The following is a 24,669-nucleotide window of genomic DNA, read 5'->3' on the forward strand; positions in this document are numbered from 1 at the left end:
TCTGTTGCACAACAAAGTGAATCAGCTATATGCATACACATATATCCCCATATCCCCTCCCTCTTGCGTCTCCCTCCCACCCCTCCCTATCCCATCCCTCTAGGTGGTCACAAACCACCTAGCTGATCTCCCTGTGCTATGCGGCTGCTTCCCACTAGCTATCTATTTTACATTCGGTAGTGTGTATATATGTCGATGTTACTCTCACTTCGCCCCAGCTTCGCCCTCCCACCCCGTGTCCTCAAGTCCATTCTCTACGTCTGTGTCTTTATTCCTGACCTGCCCCTAGGTTCGTCAGTACCATTGTTTTTTTTAGATTCCATATATATGTGTTGGCATATGGTATTTGTTTTTCTCTTTCTGACATTAATTTATGCTGCACCTTATTCCACAAAGGACTTCAAGCAGCTTACAAAGACACACAGAACACAACAATATTACAAAACTCTAAAACAGGAGGGGGCAAAGGTGGATAAAGAAAGAATGAGAAGAAAAAAGAGGAAGCAAAAACAAGATTTTAAAAGTGCATATGCGAGGGCCAAGGGGTCCTGCGTGCATGGTGCCGGGGCACCATTCGCAGAGAAGACACTCAGGCGGCACCCCCTGAGCCGGGCAGCAACGTGGCCTTGCACCCCACCCCCGCCCCATACTTCGAATGGATGGGCCACCATTTGGCTTGAATTTTCTAGCAGGGAAACCTGGTCAGGACCGTGTTTAACAAACCAGTTGTTTGGAAAGAGTACAATATGCTTGGCGTGAAGACCAGCTGGGATTTTTTTTTCCAGGGGGCCTCCTTATGGTAAACGCAGTGATGAGCCTCCCTGGGCTGTCTTCCTGGAGGTTGTCAGTGGAGACCAACGGCACTGCACCAAAACACAAGTCAGTGTAACAGTTGCGCGGAGACCAAGTTGGGAATTTAAGTTCAACACTGATTTGAAGATCACACTTTGCAAACATTCCTTAAAATGTTTACTGAGTATTTGTAGTGAGGTGGATGGACCTAGAATCTGTCATACAGAGTGAAGTAAGTCAGAAAGAGAAAAACAAATACCATATGCTAACACATATATACGGAATCTAAAAAAGCAGTACTGATGAACCTAGGGGCAGGACACGGGGCGGGGAAGGGTAAGCTGGGACGAAGTGAGAGAGTGGCACGGACATATGTACACTACCAAACGTAAAATAGAGGACGGGAATAAAACACAGAACTACTAGAGCATGGATATGGGGAGGGGGAAGGGTAAGCTGTGAGGAAGTGGGAGAGTGGCATGGACATATATACACTACCAAACGTAGGGTGGATAGCTAGTGGGAAGCAGCCGCATAGCACAGGGAGATCAGCTCGGTGCTTTGTGACCACCTAGAGGGGTGGGATAGGGAGGGTGGGAGGGAGACGCAAGAGGGAGGGGATACGGGGATATATGTATACGTATAGCTGATTCACTTTGTTATACAGCAGAACTAACACACCACTGTAAAGCAATGATACTCCAATAAAGATGCGGACAAAACTGTTTACTGAATCATCTCCTATTCCGTGTTTCATCCCTCAGTGAGTGATTACACGCCTTCTCCGTGTGCTCTGATTTCAACAAGGAAGTCACCTTGACCACATGGAGGACCCGTATTTCCAAAGGTAGATTGTGACCCTGGTAATGACGGGAAAAAAGATATAAACTTACAGGGCAGCATGGTGACTTTAGGCTGGACTGAGCAAATAATTTCCCCACCAGAGAACTGTTAGGTATTAAAGGAGTTATCAATGTAGGCCAAAGAACATTTATTTATGGAAGGTCTTAAACACTGGCTGATACTAATGTTCCTACAGCAAAATGAGGATATAAATACACTAGATCATTTTTTGAAGTCTCAACTATAAAACTCTGAATACAGATGTGGAAAAGAGTACATAACGTACAACAGTTAGCAGAACAAGCAATTTCTGGGGCTATAAGAATATATGCAGTATGTTTAGTGACTTACCTTCATAAAGGTATTAAAAAGACATGTTGCCGGTTTAGCATGCAGTATAACTGATACATATGTGATGTTTAATAAATATTGTGGAAGAGGAAGTGGGTAATACTGTTTCTAGAAATCATTAAAGTCGTCTCCTTCTTTTCCTATATTAATTGGATTATCTTCTCTCTTACATCTTTGCTTCACTGTAATTTTCCGGAAAATCAAATCCTCCAGAACTTAATGAATCGCCAAAAGTAAGCTGAAGTTAGTTATCAAAAGGGTTATGCTCAGAGATGGGATGTTATTGTAAAGGTAAGTTAGTGACAGGGAATGTTCACTCTCACCCTGAAGAAGGCAGACAGATGCCAGGAAATCTCAAACCACCTCTTTGGAAAACACTGTAGTTCATTAAACTCTGGCAAAGGAACTCAAGGACTGAACAGCTGTGAGATCACAGGTGAGGTGACTCATCAATTTGTTAACTCTTCTCCTCAGAGGCCCTGCGTTTCTAATAGGTGTACAGATGGGCCACACACAAGGGAGACGATTACCAAAAAAGAAAGAAAAAAGGAAAACGGCAACATGAGTCTGATCTGTGCGGGGTGGCAGCTGACAGAGCAGCGGGGACCAGGGGTGTGTGGGACGGTGAGAAGAATCAAGGAAACCCCACCAGGCACAAGGAAAGGGTTACTAATCCTTTGTTCTGGCTGGTCCACGGGGATCCGTCCTGCTGAGTAATCCTCCTGCGGCACAAAGACAGAGCCAGTAGCTCGGTCATCACAGCAATGTCACAGCAAGCAGGGGACCGGTGAAGGGATGTGGTCCTCCCTGCACGGCGAATCTGTGTAAAAACTCCTGCCTGGCTGCAAGGTGATTTTTATTTTCTTCTTCTAAGTTTTCTATTCAATATATATACTTTCCTCTTTCAGAATATTTAGGAATAAAATTGCTACTTAAGACAACTACAAGTGAACAGAACATCAATTGGTAGCTCTGAAAGCTTCACAAGCATCTAACCCCTGGGCAAGAGGTCCGTCCTGGTACCTCTTTTCTAACTAAAACCATCCCATGAAGGCTTCCCAGACCTAGAGTTCCCCGTTTCCCACGGCATTCACCCAGTGGGAGGCTTTGCCCCACTGCATCTTTTCTAAGCAGCGGGGTGCACATTTTATAAAAACATTACTACTTATACCCATTTGCATTTTGATTCAATAGTAGGATACTGGACAGATTTGCAAATTAGACTGCAGGTGCCTGTGTTTCACTGCTGCCATTTTCCCCCCCTGATACCAGCTGGTTAATTATGCCATCGAATCCCATCACCCTGCTACACTGGTAGAGCGGGGGGCGACACAGAACGGGGTGCAGGAGCACGGCTGTCCCCAGAGCAGACACCCTGCCCAGGGAGGGGGAACGGGAACGGGACACACACACAGAGATGTGAGAGCTCGGGGGGAAGAAATCTTGTGTGAGGGCCGGCTGCCAGCTCGTGGAGGTTTATAAATCGGAACAGGAGAGCCCGCTCTTCCAAGTGCCAGGATAGTGTTTCCAGCATTCCTGAATAAGTATGTTTAATTATCAGCATTTTAGACATGAAGTAGTTCATGTGGTAGAAAAATTATACTTCTTCAAAATCCACCCAAACTCTCAGAAATCAATCCTAAATATTCTGAAGCAGTTTTTAAAAACTGTATACATTTTGCAGCAATTGAGATGTGTTCAATTATGTTGCTCAGGGGTAAAAAGGTTTGCCTTTTAAATTCCTCTCAATACCCTAAGCGGACATCACTGGTTTAACACGTACGCCGACCCCCAGTTCCCGCACTCTGAGCCCCTCTGACAGGCCTGGCCATGTGCCCACCGTGCTTGCCCGGTGTCTGCCGCCCGGAGACGAGCTTCATAGCACCGAACCCCACGAGGACCTTTTACGCGAAGGCCTTCGTGAGCGAGGAAGCCGTTTCTGCAGCTTCCTCAGACAGTAGGATGCAGAAACCATTTTCCCCCTGCAATTTCTATTCACAAAACACGGTCATTTAAAAAAAGGGCATTTTTTTCCCCCTAAGCTGCTAAACTCAAGACCTCAGAGGAGCAATTTAATTGAACCCTGTGGCTATGTAACGTCTTGTTTTCCGAAGCTGATGCCAGTCTGTTAAGCCTTTCTTCTGGGGAGCACAGGCCGCCATAAGGGTTACCGTCACAGTTGAAAGGGAACAAGTTTGACTGTATTTACCTCCAAAGCATTCCCACTTTAATTTTAAAGATTTCTCCATGACAGGATCCATAGCCATACATACTGCCAATAGCAGTACTTTCCTGTACCTCTGCAGAATTATTAAAAACTAGTGGCTATACTTCCAAGTACATTTCATTAACATTTTGTATTTTCCGGTTCTAGAAAAATGCACACATGTACGTTACCTTGCTCTTTTCTGCACAGGACTTTTGTAAATAATTTGCCCACGGGACTTCCCCTGTGGTCCAGTGGGTAAGAGTTCTCACTCCCAATGCAGGGGGCCAGGGTTCGATCCCTGGTTGGGAAACTAGATCCCGCATGCCGCAGCTAAGACCCGGCGTAGCCAAAATGAATAAATAAACAAATATTTTTAAAAATTATTTGAAAAAAAAAATAACTTGCCCACAATCAGCTGGGGGCGATATCTGCAGTTTTATTGGATCCCGCTGGTATGTGAAACCTTCCCAGCACCATGCCTGCAACTTTCCCTTCTCAAAAGCTGTCCATCCCTTTTCCTGCGTTCTGACAGCTGACTCCGCGGCCACGGCCCATTAGACTGCTGTGCTCCTCTGAAATGAAGGCTGAAGTTAAGAGTCATGTGGGATGGTCTTTGTTTATGTGCTACTGGAAAGAATTTCAATCATTTCTCTTGAGGAGGAGGGGAGATAAAATCTGAAATTAATAAGTGTTCCTGATAAAAAGTCTAGGCTAGTTACTAGGAAATTAAACAGGCTCAATACAGCATCTAACCACGTGGGTGAGCGATGCATTGGGGCCTGAGAGTAAGATGCTACCACTTTTACACGGTCACTGGTACCTGAGAAACTCAGGTGAGGTCTGCTCATCAACAGAGACTATTTCAGCACTAAATCTAATAAATATTCTGAACAGTGCAGGATACCTCCTGGCTCATGGCCCCTGCGCTGACTGCAGCAGCCTCTGTGAGCCCGTCCTGGCATGATTCCAGCTTCTTCCTAAGCCCCTTTAGCAAGAAGACAGGAAAGGAGGTATGGGGGAGGGGCAGGAAAGGAGGTATGGGGGAGGGGCAGGAAAGGCGGGGGTGGGGGGTGGGGGTGGGGGTGGGGTGGGTGGGGGTGGGAGAAAAGAAAGATGAATGAGGGAGGTACACTGAATCACAACCAGGCCGGTTTATTTCTGTTCTTTGAATGGAAAATCTTAATAGTCTGTGCTCTTTGGTCTTGACATTTCTAAAAGCCAGTGTCAGATTTTCCTTCCGGCATAAATTAACAAGTAAAAATATTTGGTCTATTAGAATTACCATTTTTCAGTGTTACAAAGATTTGCATTTACTATAATGGGATATTGGGCGCTTTGTCCATTAACTCTATACTAAATATTTCTGTGATTAACCTGCACTCCATACTCAAATATACAAAAACACAGTGGCTCCTTACTATTCGTGGGTTCTGTCTTAATTTGCTTACTCTCTAAAACGTATTTGTAACTCAAAATCAGTACTTGGGACATTTTTGTGGTCATTTGAGAACACGTGCTGGGCAGGGAAATGCCAACAGGTGGGCACAGGACGATGCTCTTACTCGGTATTGTAAACATGTCCTTTACAGCGTCTGTTTAGTCTACTTATTTCTTATTTTGTGCTTTTGGTTGCTGATTTCGCTGTTTAACGTGGGCCCCGAGGTTGGGCGGCACTGCTGCGTGGGGCTCCTATGTGTGTGAGGTTGTGCTGAGCCTGATAGAGAAAGCGTGTGTGTCAGACAGGCTTCCTGCAGGCATGAGTCCTAGGGCTGCTGGCCGTGGATCCAACGTTACGATGCGACAGCACACTAAATAAGGTGCCTATAAATAGAAACACATATAAAACAAGGTGATGCAGAGATCAGTGACGCAAAGGCGCTAGAGGCGTGTGAGCACTATCCCTGTGTGTCCTCCGGCAGGGACGCTTCTGCATCCCTGACCCCGTGTCCACGGGGACTTTATGAGCGTCACCACCATGAATGATGAGAACTGACTGCCCATCAAAATGCACACGCACAGAAGCTACGTGTCGGCGGCCAGCTATGAAGCCTGTCACTCCGGACTGCCCACTACAAAGGGGAAGCGTGGTGGGGGGTGGATTTCTATTTACAGGCAAACGCTTCTGGCTGTCAAAACAACCTGCAGGTTGTTTTAACAGGGTGTAAGAGGTAGAGACTGAACTACATTCTCTCCATTAAAATTAAATTTATGCTTCGAAAACATTTATTAGACCAGCGAATAAAACTTTACCCAGTAGGGTCATAAAAAGTTACAGTAAGCTGGGAACATTCTGTAAGATATTCAGGGATGCTTTGTATAAAAATGTGCCCTGAAAACTGCAGGAAGCTGCCAAAAGAAGAGAAAAAGAGATTGAGAGATCAAGAAAAGTGAGAGAGACAGAGATTTTCAGCACTTAGCAGCGGTAGGAACAGAGAAATGAGCCTGTTTCACTGGCAATGTGGTCTCTTGCTTAGATGACAGTATAGGCTCCAAAGAAGCTTAGAGTCAGAAGAAATACAGGGTTAACTTGGAAAACAGACTTGTGTTTTTAGAAATGACAAAGGTGTTTATTATTACGAAGTGTTTGTTCACATACTACACCCCAGAGCCCTGATATATCTTAATTCTTCCCTTCTCCTAACGATGCAAATTATAGATTCAATCGCCCCACACCCCCCAGTAAGTAGTTCTTCATCTGATGTTGACATTAAGGACGTCTTCCTCTTCTGTGGCAGGGTGACTGCTACCTCTTATGGGACGGTGAGGGTGACGCGCCCTAAGGATGAGGCTGAACACACACCTCGTGCAACGCGAGACCCTCGCAGAGCAAGAGCTTTTGTAGGGTCTCTGCCACACCAGGCGGGGGTGACCTCCGACAAGTGGGGCTCACGTTACCGACTGTGTCCATGCCTTTGGCGTTCTTTATCGCATTTAATGCTCACAATAACTTTATGAGCCAAGTACTATCACCCACATTTGCCAGAAGAGGCTCTTCGGACCCCTCTCAGCTCTGTGTGAGGTCCCCGCCTCTCTGCATCCGTGGGCCTGGGGCTCCCAGGCACCCGCGGCCCCTTCTCCTTGGGCTCAGGCCCAGCCCGCTGCCCCGGCCACTCCAGGGCAGGGCCACTGCAGAGCCCACTGGGTGGGGGGCTGCCAGCTTCGACACCCCTCAGCTGTGGAGATTTGCCATCCGGGAGGTCTACAGACAACTTAGGGAAAAGCTCCTCTGCAGCATCTCCTCAGCACTCAGGTGACAGGGCTGCACGTCATTGGTGGGTCTGCCGGATCCCTTAACACTGACCCTCTGCTCGAGGACCCCACCCACCTGGCCCTCTGTTCTCCCTAGAACGGCTTCTTCCAACTTAGATACAAGCAGAGGCCCTTGCTACAATGAGTAGGGACTTTCAGTGCCTACAGTTAAAGAGAGTCACTTTGCAATTGATACGATACTCCCCTTTTACGCAGACGTAGAGAATGGACTTGAGGACACGGGGAGGGGGAATCGTAAGCTGCGATGAAGTGAGAGAGTGGCATGGACATATATACACTACCAAATGTAGTATAGATATCTTCCAACTTAGATACAAGCAGAGGCCCTTGCTACAATGAGTAGGGACTTTCAGTGCCTACAGTTAAAGAGAGTCACTTTGCAATTGATACGATACTCCCCTTTTACGCAGACGTAGAGAATGGACTTGAGGACACGGGGAGGGGGAATCGTAAGCTGCGATGAAGTGAGAGAGTGGCATGGACATATATACACTACCAAATGTAAAATAAATAGCTAGTGGGAAGCAGCCGCATAGCACAGGGAGATCAGCTCGGTGCTTTGTGTCCACCTAAAGGGGTGGGATAGGGAGGGTGGGAGGGAGGGAGACGCAAGAGGGAGGGGATATGGGGATATGTATATATGTATAGCTGCTTCACTTTGTTATACAGCGGAAACTAACACACCATTGTAAAGCAGTTATACTCCAATAATGATGTGAAATAAATAAATAAAAAGATACTCCCCTTTTGTTCCTAAGTAGAACATTTTATTACTGCAAAGACGTTTCATAAACACAGAGCACAGATAACATGCTTACACGACTCTGATGAGCAGACCTCCCCGGCCTTCCACGCGTGTGGAGAGAGGCCCGGGGAGACAGCACGCCTCCTGTGGCTGGGTCATCCTGGAGACCTGCCTGCTCTGGATTTCCGGTTCCCTGTCCACGAAATGAAGGAACAGTGACCTCTGCGGCCCCCTTTGGCTCTAGAATTCTGAATCAATGGAATATTCAACAGATGACGAGCACGGTTCCTGAAGTGCCCATGCCGTTCCCTGTGAAAGCTGCCGTGTGTTTGCGAAAGTGGGGCCTCGGGCCCTGGCTCCCGTCCACCGTGACTGGTGGTCTGCTAACCATGTCACATCACGGGGAAGAGGCTGGTGAGGCTCAAGCAAAAGCCACACGAGGAAGGGCAGGGAGTGATGAGCTATTAGAACATAAAGCAAGTCTTTCATGCTCTAAAAACCATGAATATATGTATACACCTTCTGTGCGGAAAGAACATGACAGATATTCACCAAACAGTAGCTGCCTCTGGAAGGGGAGAGAGGGGACCCCTTTCTTGGTCGATGTGGCAAAATGGGCTTCCTCCACCCCCGGGGCTGGCACGCAGGAAGGGTAACAGGGGCAGCTCTCCCAACAGGATCACGTCCTGGAGATGCTGGCAGGGTTGGTCTTGGTGACACAGAATGGCTGATTGTCTCCTGGTTCATCCATCCTGGTCCCCTTCCTCCTTTTGTGGAAACCAAAGAAGGGTGAGCCTGGGGTCCTAGCCGCTGGCCTGAGGTCCCCCCGCCAGGGCAGGACAGTGTCATGTTGCTGCAGAGCTGGAATCGGTGCAGCACGTGCCTCTGCCTGGATTCTGCATCTACTGTGACTTTCCAAGAAGAGCTGTCACAGCTGGTAGGGCCTCAGGGCCCCCGGGGGCAGAAAGAGGCGGTACCCACAATTCGGCTCAGCTGGAGTGATAACAGCTGCACACCAGCTGCTTGCTGGCTGGTTCTACTTGGCTTTGCACCTAGAGGAACGCGAGGAAGACCCAGGGGAGGATGTAGAAACGTAGAAAAAAGTACTTTGAAAACGGAAAAGACCTTGGTGGACGCCTAGTCGAGTGGTTTCCAAACCAGACGGAGGAGCCGGGGGGTTTCAAGGAGATGCGAGAACCAGAGCACAGAGGTGCTCCCTAGGAAGTCGCTGGCAGAGAGGATTCTGCCGATTTTGTGCAGGGAACGAGCTAAAAACACTGACGACCCCCTCTCTTTACAGATGAGGAAACGAGACTCAGAGAGGACCGTGGGGCGGTGTGGACTCAGAGAACTCCCGCCCTGTCAGGACAGAGCTGTGTCATCCACACGTTACGCTTTAGAGTGGACACTGATGGGACAAAGAAGACGATTCGGTCGTCCCGCAGGGTCAGCTCTGTCTTATCAATGACATTTTGTCCTGTATCATAACCACTCACATCTTAGTCTTAATTACTTTGGCTTTGAGTGCATTCTTCTGATTCCATTGTATATCTGCTCAAAGTTTTGCAATCATTAAATAGAAATAATAAGTGCCTTCTGACTACTCAGGTATTATATAGAAGACTTTTTTTAATGGAAGAGGGGGTGAAAATAATCAACGCATGGCATGTCCTCAGGTTGCTATAGTTCCCTCATTAAAAACTTGGTCCTAAGACTAATTTTAACTCCAAAACTTAATTTTTTGTCTATATAAAAGCTGCAGATGATAAAGTACCATTTTTTTTTGCTTAGGGGGAAGGTGTTGCATGGACTAGCTTTATAGATATCCCCAACCAATGAGGGAGCAGTTTAGAAACTAACTTAGGTCACACCTGAATCATGTCTGACCAAACATTTTCATCATGTTAATACTACTGACCTCATTTTATGATACATTTATATGATACAATTATATGATAATTTATTATCTCTAGAATTTAGAAAATACAGACAACTCGTGTGCACTGTGCTATGAATTCCTGAAATTGTGATCAACACAAAATATTGATTTAATAAAGTATCCAACTAATACACTGCTGAACTTTGAACCTTGGGGTCTGAATCCCTGTTTTCTCCCACGAGTTCCTTTTCTGAATCATTTAAATTATTACGATGACGGTAAACTACTCCAAATTTGGAGGCTGATTGCATCATACCATTTAAAAACACTGCTGTCCCAAGAATAGTAAAGCTGGTCTTTTTTCTTTCTTTCTTTCTTTTTTTTTTGGCTATTACTTTATCCCTTAGTCCTATGTAATTAGTGTAGAGATAGGATCTCATTCATACTATCAGGTCACCTACCCTTTTGTAGATGTTCTAGCACTTTTGTAATATAAAATCAAGTTCTTATTTATCAGTTAATTAAAACAGGGTTCAATTAAATTTTGGATTAAGTAAGCATTTACTTATCTAAATCATTGGTAACCCTAGAATCTGCTGAAATTACCAATGAATCAGGTATAAAAGATCTCCTTGAACTTTATAAAATGTCACTGTATTTGTCAATGATCAAACTAGAAGACTGAAGATGACAATTAGTTTGAAGTTTCATTATTTTTATTATTCATCTAGTTTATTCTAAAAATCTGTAGCAGTGGTTCACAAAGTACGGTCCACAGATCCCTGGGGCCCCCAAGACACTTTTCGTTTAGGTCAAAATGTTTTCATGATAATATTAAGACCTTAGTACCTTTTTACTATGTTGATCTTGAATCTGATGGCACAAAAGCAAAGGTGGGTAAAATCGCTGGTGCCTTAGGGCAAACCAAGGTAGCGGCACCAGAAGGCTCCCGTCATCGTGAAGCTCTTCACCCTGCCACACCCAGCATAAAGCCAATGCTGCTTACACTGCATGTCCTGGATGGAGGAGTGAGTCTTCCTTGGGGGGCATTTACAATTTTTACTACATCTCACCCCTGGGAAGGTGTTCTCCCCTACTGAGGACGGCGGTCGTCTCGAGGAGGAACACCACGCGACCGAGCTCCCGGCGAACCCGCCGAGGCCCTCAGAGAACGCCGCTGCGCTTGAAAGGACCTCGGACAAACCGAGGCCAGTCAGGCTTGGTGATTTGGCATTTTCTCAAACACAGATGAAGGGAGCCTGTCACTTCAAGGAAAACAACTGACATCATTCGTTGCCCATGGTAAAACTTGAACATTCAAGCAAAACTTAGACTCTTGGAATTATGACAGCATCCCAGGAGTTGAAGACCTTTCTGATGAGATCGATGATGACATTAACATGTGGGGCTTTGCTGTGCTGACCGTACAATGAAATGGTCAGTATGTGGAAGCTCTGCATTGCTCAGGAAACCGGTATTTTCCAGATGACCAACACATGATGCTACAACATCCCGGAAGAGTAGAAGGCCCGTCTAAGGGCGAGACCGACAATCAACAGGGTAGGGGTAAAATAGCTAGCTAGTGGGAAGCAGCCGCATAGCACAGGGAGACCAGCTCGGTGCTTTGTGACCCCCTAGGGGGGTGGGATAGGGAGGGTGGGAGGGAGGGAGACGCAAGAGGGAAGAGATATGGGAACATGTGTATTTGTATAACTGATTCACTTTGTTGTAAAGCAGAAACTAACACACCATTGTAAAACAGTTATACTCCAATAAAGATGTTAAAAAAAAAGTCCATTTTATCTGAAAAAAAACAAACAAACAGGGTAGGGAAGGGTCTTCTGAGGGATTCAGATTCTACGTGGCAATTACTTTTAAAAAACTACCACTTGTTGTGTTTTGGTGTAGTATCAACGAAGAATATCTACAACTATCTGAAAAGGAGACTGAAAGCACTTCTCCTTTTTCCAATTACAAGTCTGTGCAAGGCCAGATTTTCTTCATCCAAGACAGCATATGGGCACACACTGAACGCAGAATTCAGCGATCTTCTATAAACCAGACATTCAAGGCACTGGAAAAAATCCAGGGCAATTCTACTCTTATCGGACTTCTTTTTGGAAAAGTTAGTTACTTTTCATAAAATATGTTAACATGTAATAGGTTTTTCTTCTTCTTCTGATTTGAATTTAAAACTTCTGTTTTAATTTCAGTATGGTAAATTGTGATAGATATAGCCCATATAAAAAAGCCTTAATAATTTGGGGCTATCGATAATTTTTAAGCATGTAGAGGGGGCCTGCCCAAGAAGGTGAAGAATTGCTGTCCTATAGGCTGTGAACAGGCCAAGCTGTTAAACAGGTGGACTGTAACATGTTTTACTTTCACATAATTCATTCTGATACCTGCTGATATGTAACTAAAATATCAATTTCTACAATGACCCAGATAAGTACGGTACAAAATTATCTTCAGAGGTCAAGAATATAAGCATTATCAATATTTTTCTTGTTACTTAGAATGATTTCTCTCGCAAGTATTAGTATTTCTCCCGATTAGAAGGAAAGGGAATGGAAATAAGGGATAATTCAAGGGACTGGGCTGAATAACTTAGAATAAAGCTCAGTTAAATATGCACCAAATTCTGAAAGTGTCATCAGCGGCCCCCACTGACTGAAAGGTGGACGAGGTCAAGGGCAGGATAGGGCCTCTTTACAGTGGGATGACGGGCGGCTCTCTCCATTCCACCCCCAGTGTTTACTGAGAGAGAGAGAGAGAGAGAGAGAGAGAGAGAGAGAGAGAGACCCATGTATCCATGAATGATTACTGAAACACCACTGATAATGTTCAGATGTTTTGCCACGATGTAGCCTGAGACCCATCACAAAACCCTCGCTGCTAATACCTAACTTCATTTTACTTTTATTTATTTGGCGGTTCAACCGATCTGTGCCTGCTGTCCCCACGATGTTCTAAGTCCCATCGCTGTTCTTTCCATTGTGTTACACACCCTTCACCCCTGCTCGGCACCTCTGGCCAACGTTACCTTGACTGGCCCCTTAGAGCTGTGGGGATTATTAACCAGGGGGGATTCGGCCCTACAGGGCCATGTGGCACAGTCTGGAGACATTCTGGGCTGTCACACTTAAGGACAGGGAGGGGCGGTGTGTGCCACAGGCATCGGTTGGGTGGGCACAGCCCAGAGGTGAGGCTGAACATCCTCATGTGTCAGGACAGTCCGCCTGACAGAGACTGTCTGTAGTGCCGAGACGGAGAAAACCCAGCTTAGAAGCGGGAAAGGATTCTGCAGTAATGACATATAAAGCCTTTGCCTTTCACCCTTTTCTAACTTTCTGCTCGTCTCTTTCTAACAGTTAATGTGATGTATATACTGTAATATCCACCTCCACCCCCGACCCTGCCGCCCCGGGCCGCTGGTTTAGCATCTCTAACAAGGCGATGCGGTGTGGAGGCCCGAACTGGGATTCCGCCGCCCGTCTTCTAGTTAATGTGACCGTCAAGTTACCTGCTTCTGAGCCGCAGTTCCATCCTCTACAAATACAGAGAAAAAATAATAAGAAGAATAACGCGGTTTCCGCACGGTTGTGAGGATGGGAGACAGCGTGTCAGAGAACGGAGCACACCGCCAGCCACACAGCGGGGGCTCAACAAGTGGACACTCACGGGCACTAACTGAGCAGCCCTGCCTTCACCAGCCGCTGCAGCGGAGAAGTACGGAACGAAGAAGCGGCACCGCGGCGACAGCTCATCACCGGGGAGTAAGAGACAGGCTTGGACCTCAGGTAAGGCGACCGAGAAACATCCCCACCGCTTGAAGAAGCGTAAATGAGCGCCCCGGGGCAGCCAGACCCCAACCGAGGTGGCTTCATCCTCTGCTCAGGACAGACGCTTCGCGGTGTGCCTTGAATAAGAACACCCGATGCTACTTCCCCAGTCAGCCGGCGTTCACACGGCCTGGAAGGACGGCTGGCAGGAAGGAGTTTGCGGGCTTCCGGGAGCCCCCTCCCGCTCCCCGCTCCCCGCTCTCCGAGGAGAAGCCCCAGCAGGCCTGCACCGAGCGCGTCCGCCGCTAGGGGGAGCGCCTGCCTCGCGAAACGCCACGCTAGCGCGGGCCCGTCCCGTCTTTCGCGGGAGAACCCCCAGCTCTGCGTCTGCGGGGACCGTGGCGCATCCCCAGGGGCTTAGGAACCTGGAGCTCAGGTGCTCAGATCTGTCTCCAGAGCCCTTTTTCCCGGCTCTGGTTTGCTCGCTGGGACTTGCCTTTCTGCAGAAGGTGCGGGTGTTTTGCTTCCGATTGAAACGGCAGTGCTCATTCTACAGTGAGTTACTGGGTTATTAAAAAATGAGTCTCCTCCACATTGGCTACGTTTGGGACAGTGGACGCTCCCCTCGGATTCCATGAAGAGGAACGCAAAACCGTGGCCATTTCCCAGTGATGAACTAAAAGATATTATTGAACGTGAACTGTGTTTTTATATCATTTTAACTCATGTAATTAGCTTGTTCCTCTTATATGCTGCAAGGATGACAAAAGAGCAATTCTATTTGTGACACTAAGTGCATTTTTAACATATTTGGCTTAAAGTGAGCAAAGTGCTGGACTTGCTGAGAAGTGTACCCAGGGAGTCGTAGAGGTTATTCCTATCGCCTCTCCCCCAGGCCCTGCTTGAGAGGAAACAATGATGCTGACCCGTCTCACAGCTCTCCCCAGGGACCTGCCCGCCCCGAGGGGGAGCTGTCAGAACTGGCCCGCTGCACCGCAGGCCCCCACGACGGCTGTTCTCTGGCTCTCTGGACAGCCCCTGCCTGACTGGTCCCACCTCACCTACACCCACTCGCATGGCTGGCCTTCTCTCCCGGAGCCTGATCAGTAAAAATGCCTATGTACTCGCCCCGGGCCCAGCTGGTGGCTGCTGCTACTGTGCTTCCAGAACAAACGGGCTTCTCTTCCTTAACTGTTGGTTTATGCGTGGCCTAAAAGTAGCCAGCTTCAGGTGGATGATGCCTCTTAAGTGTGGCCAGCACCTCACTGGGCGTTTGGCTTTGACTCACTGCAGTAGGGGCGCTTCTGCTCCAATGCCATACACATTTTTTCCCCTGGAAGGCCTTCTGTTTTGTAAAATCATGCAGAAAGAAAGAGAAAAAGAGAAAAAAGAAGAAAAAAAGAAAGGAAGGAAGGAAACAAGGGAGGAAGGGGACTTAAAGGAACAACAGGGCTAGGACCAGACCACTGGAAACCCAGGGCGCATGGCGAGCAGGGCCCTAAGGAAACCAAAGTCAATCGGTTAACATCGCTACCAACGGGCAGTTTCATCACAGCCCATCCCTTGCATCCGCACAGCCTTGAAGCCCGGGGGCTCATCTTCTCCTTGTGCAGCTCCTGGGAGATATTCTCTTCTAGCACAGGGCAGCGATACCAGAGCTAAAAGGTGGTCCAGGGCAGCCTTTCTCCTCCATCATGTTCCGCTTGGCTTCTCGGGGACCCCTCGGGTCCATGCCGCCCAGCACAGTGCAGCGCCAGTGTCCTGAGGCCCTCACCCCGTTCCTGGCGCTAAAGAGAAAGACCTCTTCTCCGGATCTCCATAAATACACTGTCCTGGCGGTCACTTTAACCGTGGGACACCTTGCCAGGCCACCTCCAAACATCACCACGCAGGAGGAAATGGAGGACCCCCAGGACCACTTCCCTGTTTACCAAACACCCGAGGGCCCTACGCACAGGGGACACAGCGAGGGACCAGGCTGAATCTGGCGGTCCGGCGGCCGAAGCACCGGGGGTCATGCCAGCCTCCGGGTGGAAGGGCCCGTGCCTGACATCCACCGGGCACTGTGGCAGTTCAGACGCTCCCTGCTGAGGGACTGTTGACTTTTTAGCAGAGGACAATGACCAAACACTCTGAAATGACTGTCAGCTCCAAATCTCAGAAGCTCTAGTAGGAAAGTGTACCAAAACTCCCCCTTCACCTCCATGTCAGAGCTCTGGATGGGTGGGAAACTCACCCTGGAGAGAAAGAAAGAGTCAAGGTCTCCCTGACACTGTCTGTCATTGGGGTGGGGTGTAACGAGGTACCTCGAGGTGCCTCCACGCACATAGCTAGCCTCCAGGGACTTACTGTAAACTCCCGGTTGGGGGTGGAGAGCTGTGCAAAAACAAATCAAGCACCCGGGGTTACACTTTTACCAGGCAAACCCTGTCCTTTTGTAACGTGGTGGGTGGGGTGTGTGGGGAGATGAAGCTATGTTCGCGGGAGGGACCTCAGTAGCCACACGGGGTCTCAGCAGTACAGGAGCGTCCCCCCCAGGGACGGGAGCCACCCCCACAGGCTGCTGAGGAGTGGGGTTCGAGGTTGCTGCTACCCTGCTAACGGTGGCCCGGAGCAGCAGATGACCTCCATGTCCAGTTTCTGGAGGCACCCCTCTAAACTGCTGTGCCAACTGGGGTGACCTAAGTTACCCCGATAGCTCCAGTAATTCCCATTTGGCTAAATACGTCTCCTGTGGTCAGCCAGGACCTTGAACAAAAATTGGCTGTGCCCCCATCATTGTGACTGTGACTGTGTGTGTGTGTGTGTGTGTGTGTGTGTGCGTGTGTGTGTGTGTGTTTTAGAAGAGAAAGAAAAGAAACTAAGTACCGGAACACGATTTAGTTTTAAAGTTCATGTGGAAAACCTCTGAACTCACAAAAAGTGGCTCCCAAGAGTAAAAACATTCAGGCCAGTTAGAAAGCAATACTTCTTGGATGTAAAAGCAGCAGCCATGTCCACTGTGGGTCACCTGAAACCAATTTCAAATGTGCTTCCTGCAGATTAGCTCTACCGCTGCCAAACTGCAGTCTGATAAATGAGACGTGCTTTGGGTAATCCAAGAGAGGAAAGGAGTGCACGTCAATGGTCGTGGCCCGTGTCGTTTGGATGGCGTCGAACAGAACCAGCGCTCACTGTGCTAACAGAAACTAGGACGCAGCACTGAAGTTCATGTGCACATACGTGATTCACATACACATGTGTGTACATGATTTATAGGCAATTCTAATGATTTGTTTTAACTTCTTACGAGCGGCTCCTTACCTTTAGTCAGTGTTAATTGAAACCCATGGGTCACAATGTATAGAAACTGAAATTAGAAAAGAACCCCATAGCCTATTTTGAAAATAGCAACTATTTGATAAATTATATTACTATATTCTACACAAAGGTATCAAAGAGAACCCTTAACACAGACGGAGAATGGAAAAAGCTCACGACCATAACTACCTGAAATAAAATTAAATATCAGTATTCTGGTATGAGGTAAGAAGAGAATCACCTAGCGTATAAGGCAGGAATGTCAGTGTATAATATCTTTAAAAAAACACCTCAGTTTCTCACAGACAAGCTTAACAAAGTTATTAACAATCATATGAACATTTGCATAGCTCTTAGAGTTTTTGAAGCACTTTAACATCTATTATTTCGCTCTGTCAATGCAACTGAGATAGCTTTCTACAAAACAGAAATGCAACAGGAGTGTAGGCAGGAGGAAACGTTAAACAGTAGAAGCAGATGAATTTGTTCAGCAAGTCAAAATATTTAATTCATTTGTTTGAAACAAAATAGCTTGGATTCCATACCCCTGATTGTCTGCCTTCTTGGGCAGAAAAAGGGCGAGAATAATTTCCATATATTTGCATCAGCCGTTAGTTCACAGTAAAGGAAATAAAATCCTATGCTTTATTAGAAGAAAATCTAACGGAACCACAAACAGCACTTCCCACAAATGGGCTCGGCCCCCGCGGGGCTCAGCGCGGCGGAGGGGGACCCGCCCGAGGCCGAGGTCCAGGGCACAGGTGCTCCGGGCAGAGCAGCTCGCTCTCATCCTCCCCCCTCCTTGGTCAGTGGCGGCCTTCTTCCCCCTGTTTCTGAGCTTCAAAGCCTTGTACTGATGTCTGATTCCCCCTTCCCCTCCCACAGCTGCCAGCGTCTCCCGTTCTAACTCTTGTTCTCCCCGAGTCTCCTTCGTCTGGTTCTGGGGCCTTCACTCAAGTTCCTACTGTGATGCTACGGACCCTCTACCAGGTCAGGCCCCCACCCCCCGCCCGCTCCGGACACCCCAGCAGCCTGACACTCCTCAGGTTCTCTCGGTACCCCTTCAGTGGGTCTTCCCTGCACCGCATTCAGTGCAGACTATGAAGAGCAGCACTGGGGGCCTGCAAACGCCACCCCCTCTGTCCTACCAGCTGTGTCTCTATGTCTCTGCACTCACTGCCCCATCCACGTAAGCCACGGCACGGGATTTCCTCCCGGTCCACGCCTACCGTCCCGCCCTCTACACCTGTAACCTCCTTCTGGGAAACCTCCTCATCGTCAGGCCCGTCCCTAGCGCTCCCCCCGTAAATCCCTTCCTGACTTCCCTGTAACCCAACACGGCCCCCCTCTCCTTCCTCAGGCTCTTAGGTCGCAGTAACCTTTCCCTTCTCCCCAGGGGTAGATGGCGAGCCCCTCGAAGGCAGGGGCTGTACTTTCTCATTGCTGCGTCCCTGACGGGCTAGCACAGCGCCAAGTTTATTGGAGATACTCCATCCCCGTCGAACTGCGCAGAAAATCATGTGTGTTTTTTTAATAGAAAACAAGTGTGCAGGCAGGTGAGGTCATTCTTGGCTCAAGCCTTTAGCGAAGAAGGAGGCCTCCAGTTCCCTCCAACACTGTTACTCACCCTCCTAACGAGCAATCAACAACAGTAAATGACTCAGCCAGGGGATGTGATTCAAAGCTGCAGCAGACGTGAGCCTGAGTCACCCTGGCAGCTGGGCAGTTCTGCCCTGCTTTTCATCCGAAAAGATGGAGGGAACGGCCACAAGAATGAGCGAGTGAACCAGGGGCAGATGTTGTAACTGGACAAACAGCTCAAAGCTGGGTTTCCAAGCGTGGCAGGTGGCTCACTCTGCATGACAGAGGCGAGACAGCAGGCTAATCAGGCCTAGATCCCACAGCTGCGGAGATTCAGGCCCCGTGCAGTATGCTCTCCATGGGGACCGAGTGTGAGGGAGGGCGTGCGTGTGAGGCGGGCCCGTGGGATGCCTTCCCTTTGCTGGTAGAGCAGAAAAGCGCTAATATGCACGTCAGATACTACGTGAAACTTAGCAGCGCTTTATTTGCTGTTGACCTTTTTATTTTGGAGAAAATTCTTAAGGTTGACCACATTCCAAATGATGAATAACTCAACTTAGAAATTATTTACGAGGCTACACTGAATTTTACAGTGTTCAAACAGGAAAGAAGCCTATCCCGTTTTTTTAAAAGGGTGAGAATCAAATTTTAAAAATAATCTGGATTCAGTTAAAAAATCTTCTGGGAGTATGTTTGCATATTTTGAGTATAAACAAAAGTTTTCTCACTAGCATAGAATTTTAGAAAGGGGTTTAGGATCATTTGCTAAGATAGCCTCAGTCCTTTTATCTGACTGGGGACACGATCCTTGCAGGAACATGCAATAATCTTATTTCTAAGCGCTGCTCCAGTTATGCCAGAGAAAAGAACAAAGAAATGATCAGCCTATGGAAAGGCACGGCAGGAGGAAGGAAGGAAGATTAGAGGCAAGAAGAAAAGAAGGAAGGCGACGGGCTGGGGGGGAATGCAGTTAGGAAAGCCAGCGAAAGGCAGGAAGAAAGACGGCTGTAGGAGAGCAAGACCCAGAGAGATGGCAGCTTCAGAGGCGCCTGGCGTGTCTGAAATCATCAAAGGGGACGAAGGCTTTGCCATGAAGGGAGGTGCGAGGAGACGCAAGAGGATGCAGACTCGGCGCTGTGGGGGCATCCACGTTTTCCAAAAAGCAACAGAGGACCTCAAAGCTGCGTAGTTACAGACACATTCAAGGTTAGACAAACTGTGACCTGAAGAAAGTGCCACAGCAATTAAAAAAGAAACAGCCACGAATACTTAAGTTTCTAACCCGAGGCGTGTGGTACGACTTTTAGTCTATTATGTCCTTTAATCCCAACGTCATCCAGGGGGTAGGCGTCGGTAGACCCACGTGATGGATCAGGTACCTGAGGGTTAGGGAGGGCAAGGAGCTGGTCTGAGATCTCGCGTCTGGTAATGGAGCCAAGGTCTGATCCCAGCAGACTCCTTCATTCACTCACTCATTCATTCACTCTCTCAACGGATGTTCACCACTGGGCACGGCCAAGCTCCTGGGTGTCATTTACCGGAAGTAGCTGGTGAAGAAAACAGACAAATTCCTTGCTCTCGGGACCTTATCATCTAGTAAGAAAGACAATCAATAGACAGCTAAATTAACCAATGTCTAATTATAAAATTTGAGAGATACTAGGAATGAAACGGCCAGAGAGGAGTAATGGAAAATAAAGCAGGCCAGAGAGTCTGATGGAGCCTGAGGGTTGGGAAGGGGCCACAGAGGTGAGGGAGCAGTGTGGGGCGGGGGGACGGACGTGCAAACGCCCCGGGAGAAGGCGCGCGGCCAGAGCGAGGCGGGCAGGCCCGGAACGTTTTATTCTAGGTCCTCTGGGAAGGCAAAGAATGATGTTACCCGGACCAGGTGTGAACAGGCAGGAGGCGCTGGTGGGGTTCTAGGAGAGATGACAGTGGCGTGGCCATGGCTGGTGACAGGGGAGATGGAAGGGTGGACTGGAGATGGAGCGTGGTGGCAGGGAAGAAGAGGCCTGGGAAACAGAAGGGATGTGAGGGGCGCAGGAGGGGGAGGCACCGAGGACCACGCTAGCCCTGGGCGCTGCTCTGCCGTGTATGCATGTATGCCTTTGATTTTCTTGGCATGTTTCTTTCTTCCTTTTTTAAAACTGTAGTTGATTTACAATGTTTCAGGTGTACAGCAAAGTGATTCACTCACATATGTACATATATATACATACGAATATATGTATTCTTTTTCAGATCCTCTTCCATTATAGGTTATTTCAAGATACTGAGTATAGTTCCCTGTGCTATACAGTAGGTCCTTGTTGGTTTTCTATTGATATTTTATATCTTAGCACGTTTCTTATACCGAAGAGTGAGCTAGATTTTAAACTGATTTTAAAACTGGTGTTTTAACATGTGTATCTTTTATAAGTAATTCATGTGCTAAAATCTCCGTTTCCACTCTGAGCTCACCCTGGGATGGTCACCCTGCCCTGGTCCCTACTGTCCAGGAAGGGGTGGGGCAGAGGAGGGAGAAGGCCTTTCTAACCGGGCCACCTGGGGTAGGACCACAGCTCTGCCATCTCGCTGGGCAGATAGAGAAGTCACAGCGCTAAGCCTCAGACTTCACGTTCACACGTGGCAACTCTCTCACAGTTTGCTCGTGAGAATCAAATAAGATCACTTGCAGGAAGTCCTGGCCTGGAGCAGAGAGTCAGTGTTAGACTCTCCCCCTCCTTTCCTTCCCCATCACGGTGAGGAGAAGGCCATCGAGAGGCCCTGGAGAAGCCCCCTGTGGCAGACGCACGGCCTGAGACTGCCCCGGGGAACTGGGACGCACTCCAGGGAGGACCGCAGCGCCCGCCTGGGGGCCTCAAGCGTCCATGCACGGCAATTCTCGCTCTGTAACAACGGCCTCAGCCCCTGCCTAGGGGGGCGGCCAGACAAAATACAGAATGCACAGTTAAATTTGGATTTCAGATAAACCACAAGTATTTTTAATGTATAAGTATATTCCAAACACTATTTGGGAAAGACTTATACTAAACATTTTCCATTGTTTAACTGAAAGTAAATTCGACTGGGCATCTTCTATTTTTTTTTCTTTCTAAATATGGCAAATCTGCGACCAGGCGAATCTCTACATTGATCAGGAATAACTGCTCCCACACTCTCCCTTCACAGTCCCCCGAGATGCTCCAATTCTTCTCCGTACTAGAGGTTATGTCCCTCGCCAGCCTGGTTCTCTACTGCTCCTCTTTCTTTCTTCTCTGCATATTTCATGCACCCCCCCCCCCCTCACTCCTATCAGATCAATACAGGAAGGTCCAAAGTCTCTGGAGTAGCCCTCTGGTAGGTCCAGAATCTGACTGCAGGGTCATAAAGGATGCTGCTGTGGGGACCGTGTGTGTGTGTGCGCCTGCTGTGTTCACTTCTTAAAACGAGGACTCTGTTAACCTCACATCACAGAGAATACATCTGGAAAGTTTTCTAGTAGCAGTGAATTAAACTTGCATCCACACAATGGAAGCGAATGGAAGCTGCTTAGACCCTCTGAGTAGAATAAGTTACTGAATAAACTGCAAGAGAAAAAGCTTTGAGTTCATTCAATTATCACCATTATCAAAAGTCAAGAGTTGGAAACCCTTTGTTTTAAATCACACTACATGAAAAGGACTTGAACGTGAGGGCTACGGTTTCACCTGTCTGAAGGCGCCTTTTACACAGTACATACTCAGGAGCTTCCGTTCCCAGTTTCAGTGCTGAGGGTAAAAACGGAAGAAGGCAAACAACCAGTTAGTCCCAGAAGCATCCCGAGCAGCATTCCTGTTTACCGTCCCACAGCAAGACAAGGAGCTTGGTCCAGAAGGAAAAAGAACGCACCAAGAGAGAAAGCTCTGTTATTCAAACATTGTCAGGTGAACTTAAAGCACTTCATATCAATAGTTACTTCACAGCCTGGTACAAGCTCGTTTTCTCTCTGTGGACTGGGAACAGAACGTTCAGACCGGTGCTCGTCCAGGGACAACACTTTGAGCAGCACTGGTAGAGGAGATCCCAGAATTTTATACGCCACACCCTCAGTAAAATAACACAACTGGGGAGATCTCCCCCTTCTGGCCACGTCGTGGACCAAAGACCCTCTATCCCCTTGCAGTGAAGGCACAGATATGTTTTGCACTCTAAGCATCTAAGTAAGTCTAGGTATGTACGGAAACGCGCGCCCAGGTCAGAAAGAGGAGGGGTTGTGCTTACTCTTCTTGTCGTAAGTCACTGACGCTGCGGTCCAGGGAGATCATGTCACTTGCCACCATGTTAAATCCAAACTCTTTAATGCTGGCTTGAACTGCATGTTTGAATTCTGGTCCCAAAACCAACGGCTTGGCTTTCTCTCCAGGGCCACCAACCACTCCGTGAGGCTCGGGCTCTTTGGGTTCAAAGTTACCGAGGACCCCTGGGCGGAGCACAGGATCACGGTACGTGAAAGTCTGAGGCTTAAACGTGAGATACTGCCTCTGCATTATGTCTTTCTGGTTATCTCCTCCAGCATGGCGCTCTTGTTCATGTTTGGCCTTGTTTTTTCTTCTAATAGACTCTAAGTCCACTTCTACTCCTTCAACATGAGGCCAGGGCACCACGGGTTTGAATCTGTCATCCCCAGGAGCTAGTCCATTGCCCCCTCGGTCAGGCATGGGGTTATTAACAGCTCTGTCTTCCTACACAAAAGGGAGGGGGGATATACAGTGAGTACATGAAGGCAACCACAGCAGAGTTTATGACACCAATTTTCATGTTTTCAAAATAGCTGAGGCAACAGTCAAATGGTTTGAAATATGAAACGGAAGCAGGCCATGAATCAGGGCCCCCATTAGAAGGTACCTTTCCCAGGGGGAACCAAGAAGAGACTCTTTCCTTGCCTAACCGTTCCAAAACGAAGGGGTGGATGCATTTTTTTACTTCTCCCCTTATAAACACGACTCTCTAGCAAAGACCCCTTAATAAAGCACATTGCTGTTTTCTTTCTTTTTCCCTAATGTTTTGGCTGTGCTGTGCAGCATGTGGGATCTTAGTTCCCCCACCAGGGATCGAACCCACGGCCCTTGCAGTGGAACCACGGAGTCTTAACCACTGGACCGCCAGGGACGTCCCAAAGCACACTGTCACAGGTCAGAGCAATGAGGTTCTAGGACCTGTGACTAAAGCAGGCACTTAACAGGTCCTGTTGTACAGAGTGGTTTTCCCAGTTATCTGGTGTACGAGGAATATGATGTTTTGTCGGCCACACAGCCACAGGGTGGCAGTGGTGTCAGGCATCACCCACCCCGAGGCTGGCTTCGTGCTCCAAATGCCAGAGGAACTGGGCTGGGATATGCACTCAACAGCCCCCATTAGGTATTTCCTGCTCAGCGAAAGTTTAGCTGAGTTCCAAACTATTAAAAAAAAAAAAACAGCTCTAGTGACTGTAACCGAGTCAGCTGGGGCTTTTAAACCACACCCAGTACGTTAAGTTGGCCATGTTCCAGAGGCGTCCCAAGGAAACACAGACTCAGTGTGTACAGGTATTCTGGGAGGGGTGTCTCCCTTTCCTCACCGCCTGCACAGATCTTCCCGTCAGAAGTCCTGAGTGCAGGGCGTCCCTGCTGGCGCAGTGGTTAAGAATCCTCCTGCCCATGCAGGGGACACGGGTTCGAGCCCTGGTCCGGGAAGATCCCACATGCCGGGGAGCAATGAAGCCTGTGCGCCACAACTACTCATCCCACGTGCCACAACTACTGAGCCTGCACTCCGGAGCCTGCGAGCCACAACTACTGAAGCCGTGTGCCACAACTACTGAAGCCTGTGCGCCGCAACTACTGAGCCCGCATGCCACAACTACTGAGCCTGCGCTCCAGAGCCTGCGAGCCACAACTACTGAAGCCCGCGCGCC

At 48.2% G+C, this 24,669-nt stretch overlaps 1 protein-coding gene across 4 annotated transcripts in view; it reads right to left on the reverse strand.

Annotated features, from left to right (window-relative positions):
* The window catches only part of GALNT7 (polypeptide N-acetylgalactosaminyltransferase 7), a 124,755-nt gene that overhangs the window by 36,846 nt on the left and 63,240 nt on the right, over positions 1-24,669 (reverse strand). For all 4 annotated transcript variants that reach the window (XM_055087356.1, XM_024130814.2, XM_024130815.2 and 1 more), the window contains exon 2: positions 22,998-23,458. In XM_055087356.1, coding sequence (XP_054943331.1) covers positions 22,998-23,458 — 461 coding nt within the window. The remainder of the gene's footprint in view (positions 1-22,997; positions 23,459-24,669) is intronic.

Source organism: Physeter macrocephalus, chromosome 9 (genome assembly GCF_002837175.3).
Source record: "Physeter macrocephalus isolate SW-GA chromosome 9, ASM283717v5, whole genome shotgun sequence".
Classification (NCBI taxonomy): Eukaryota; Metazoa; Chordata; class Mammalia; order Artiodactyla; family Physeteridae; genus Physeter; species Physeter macrocephalus.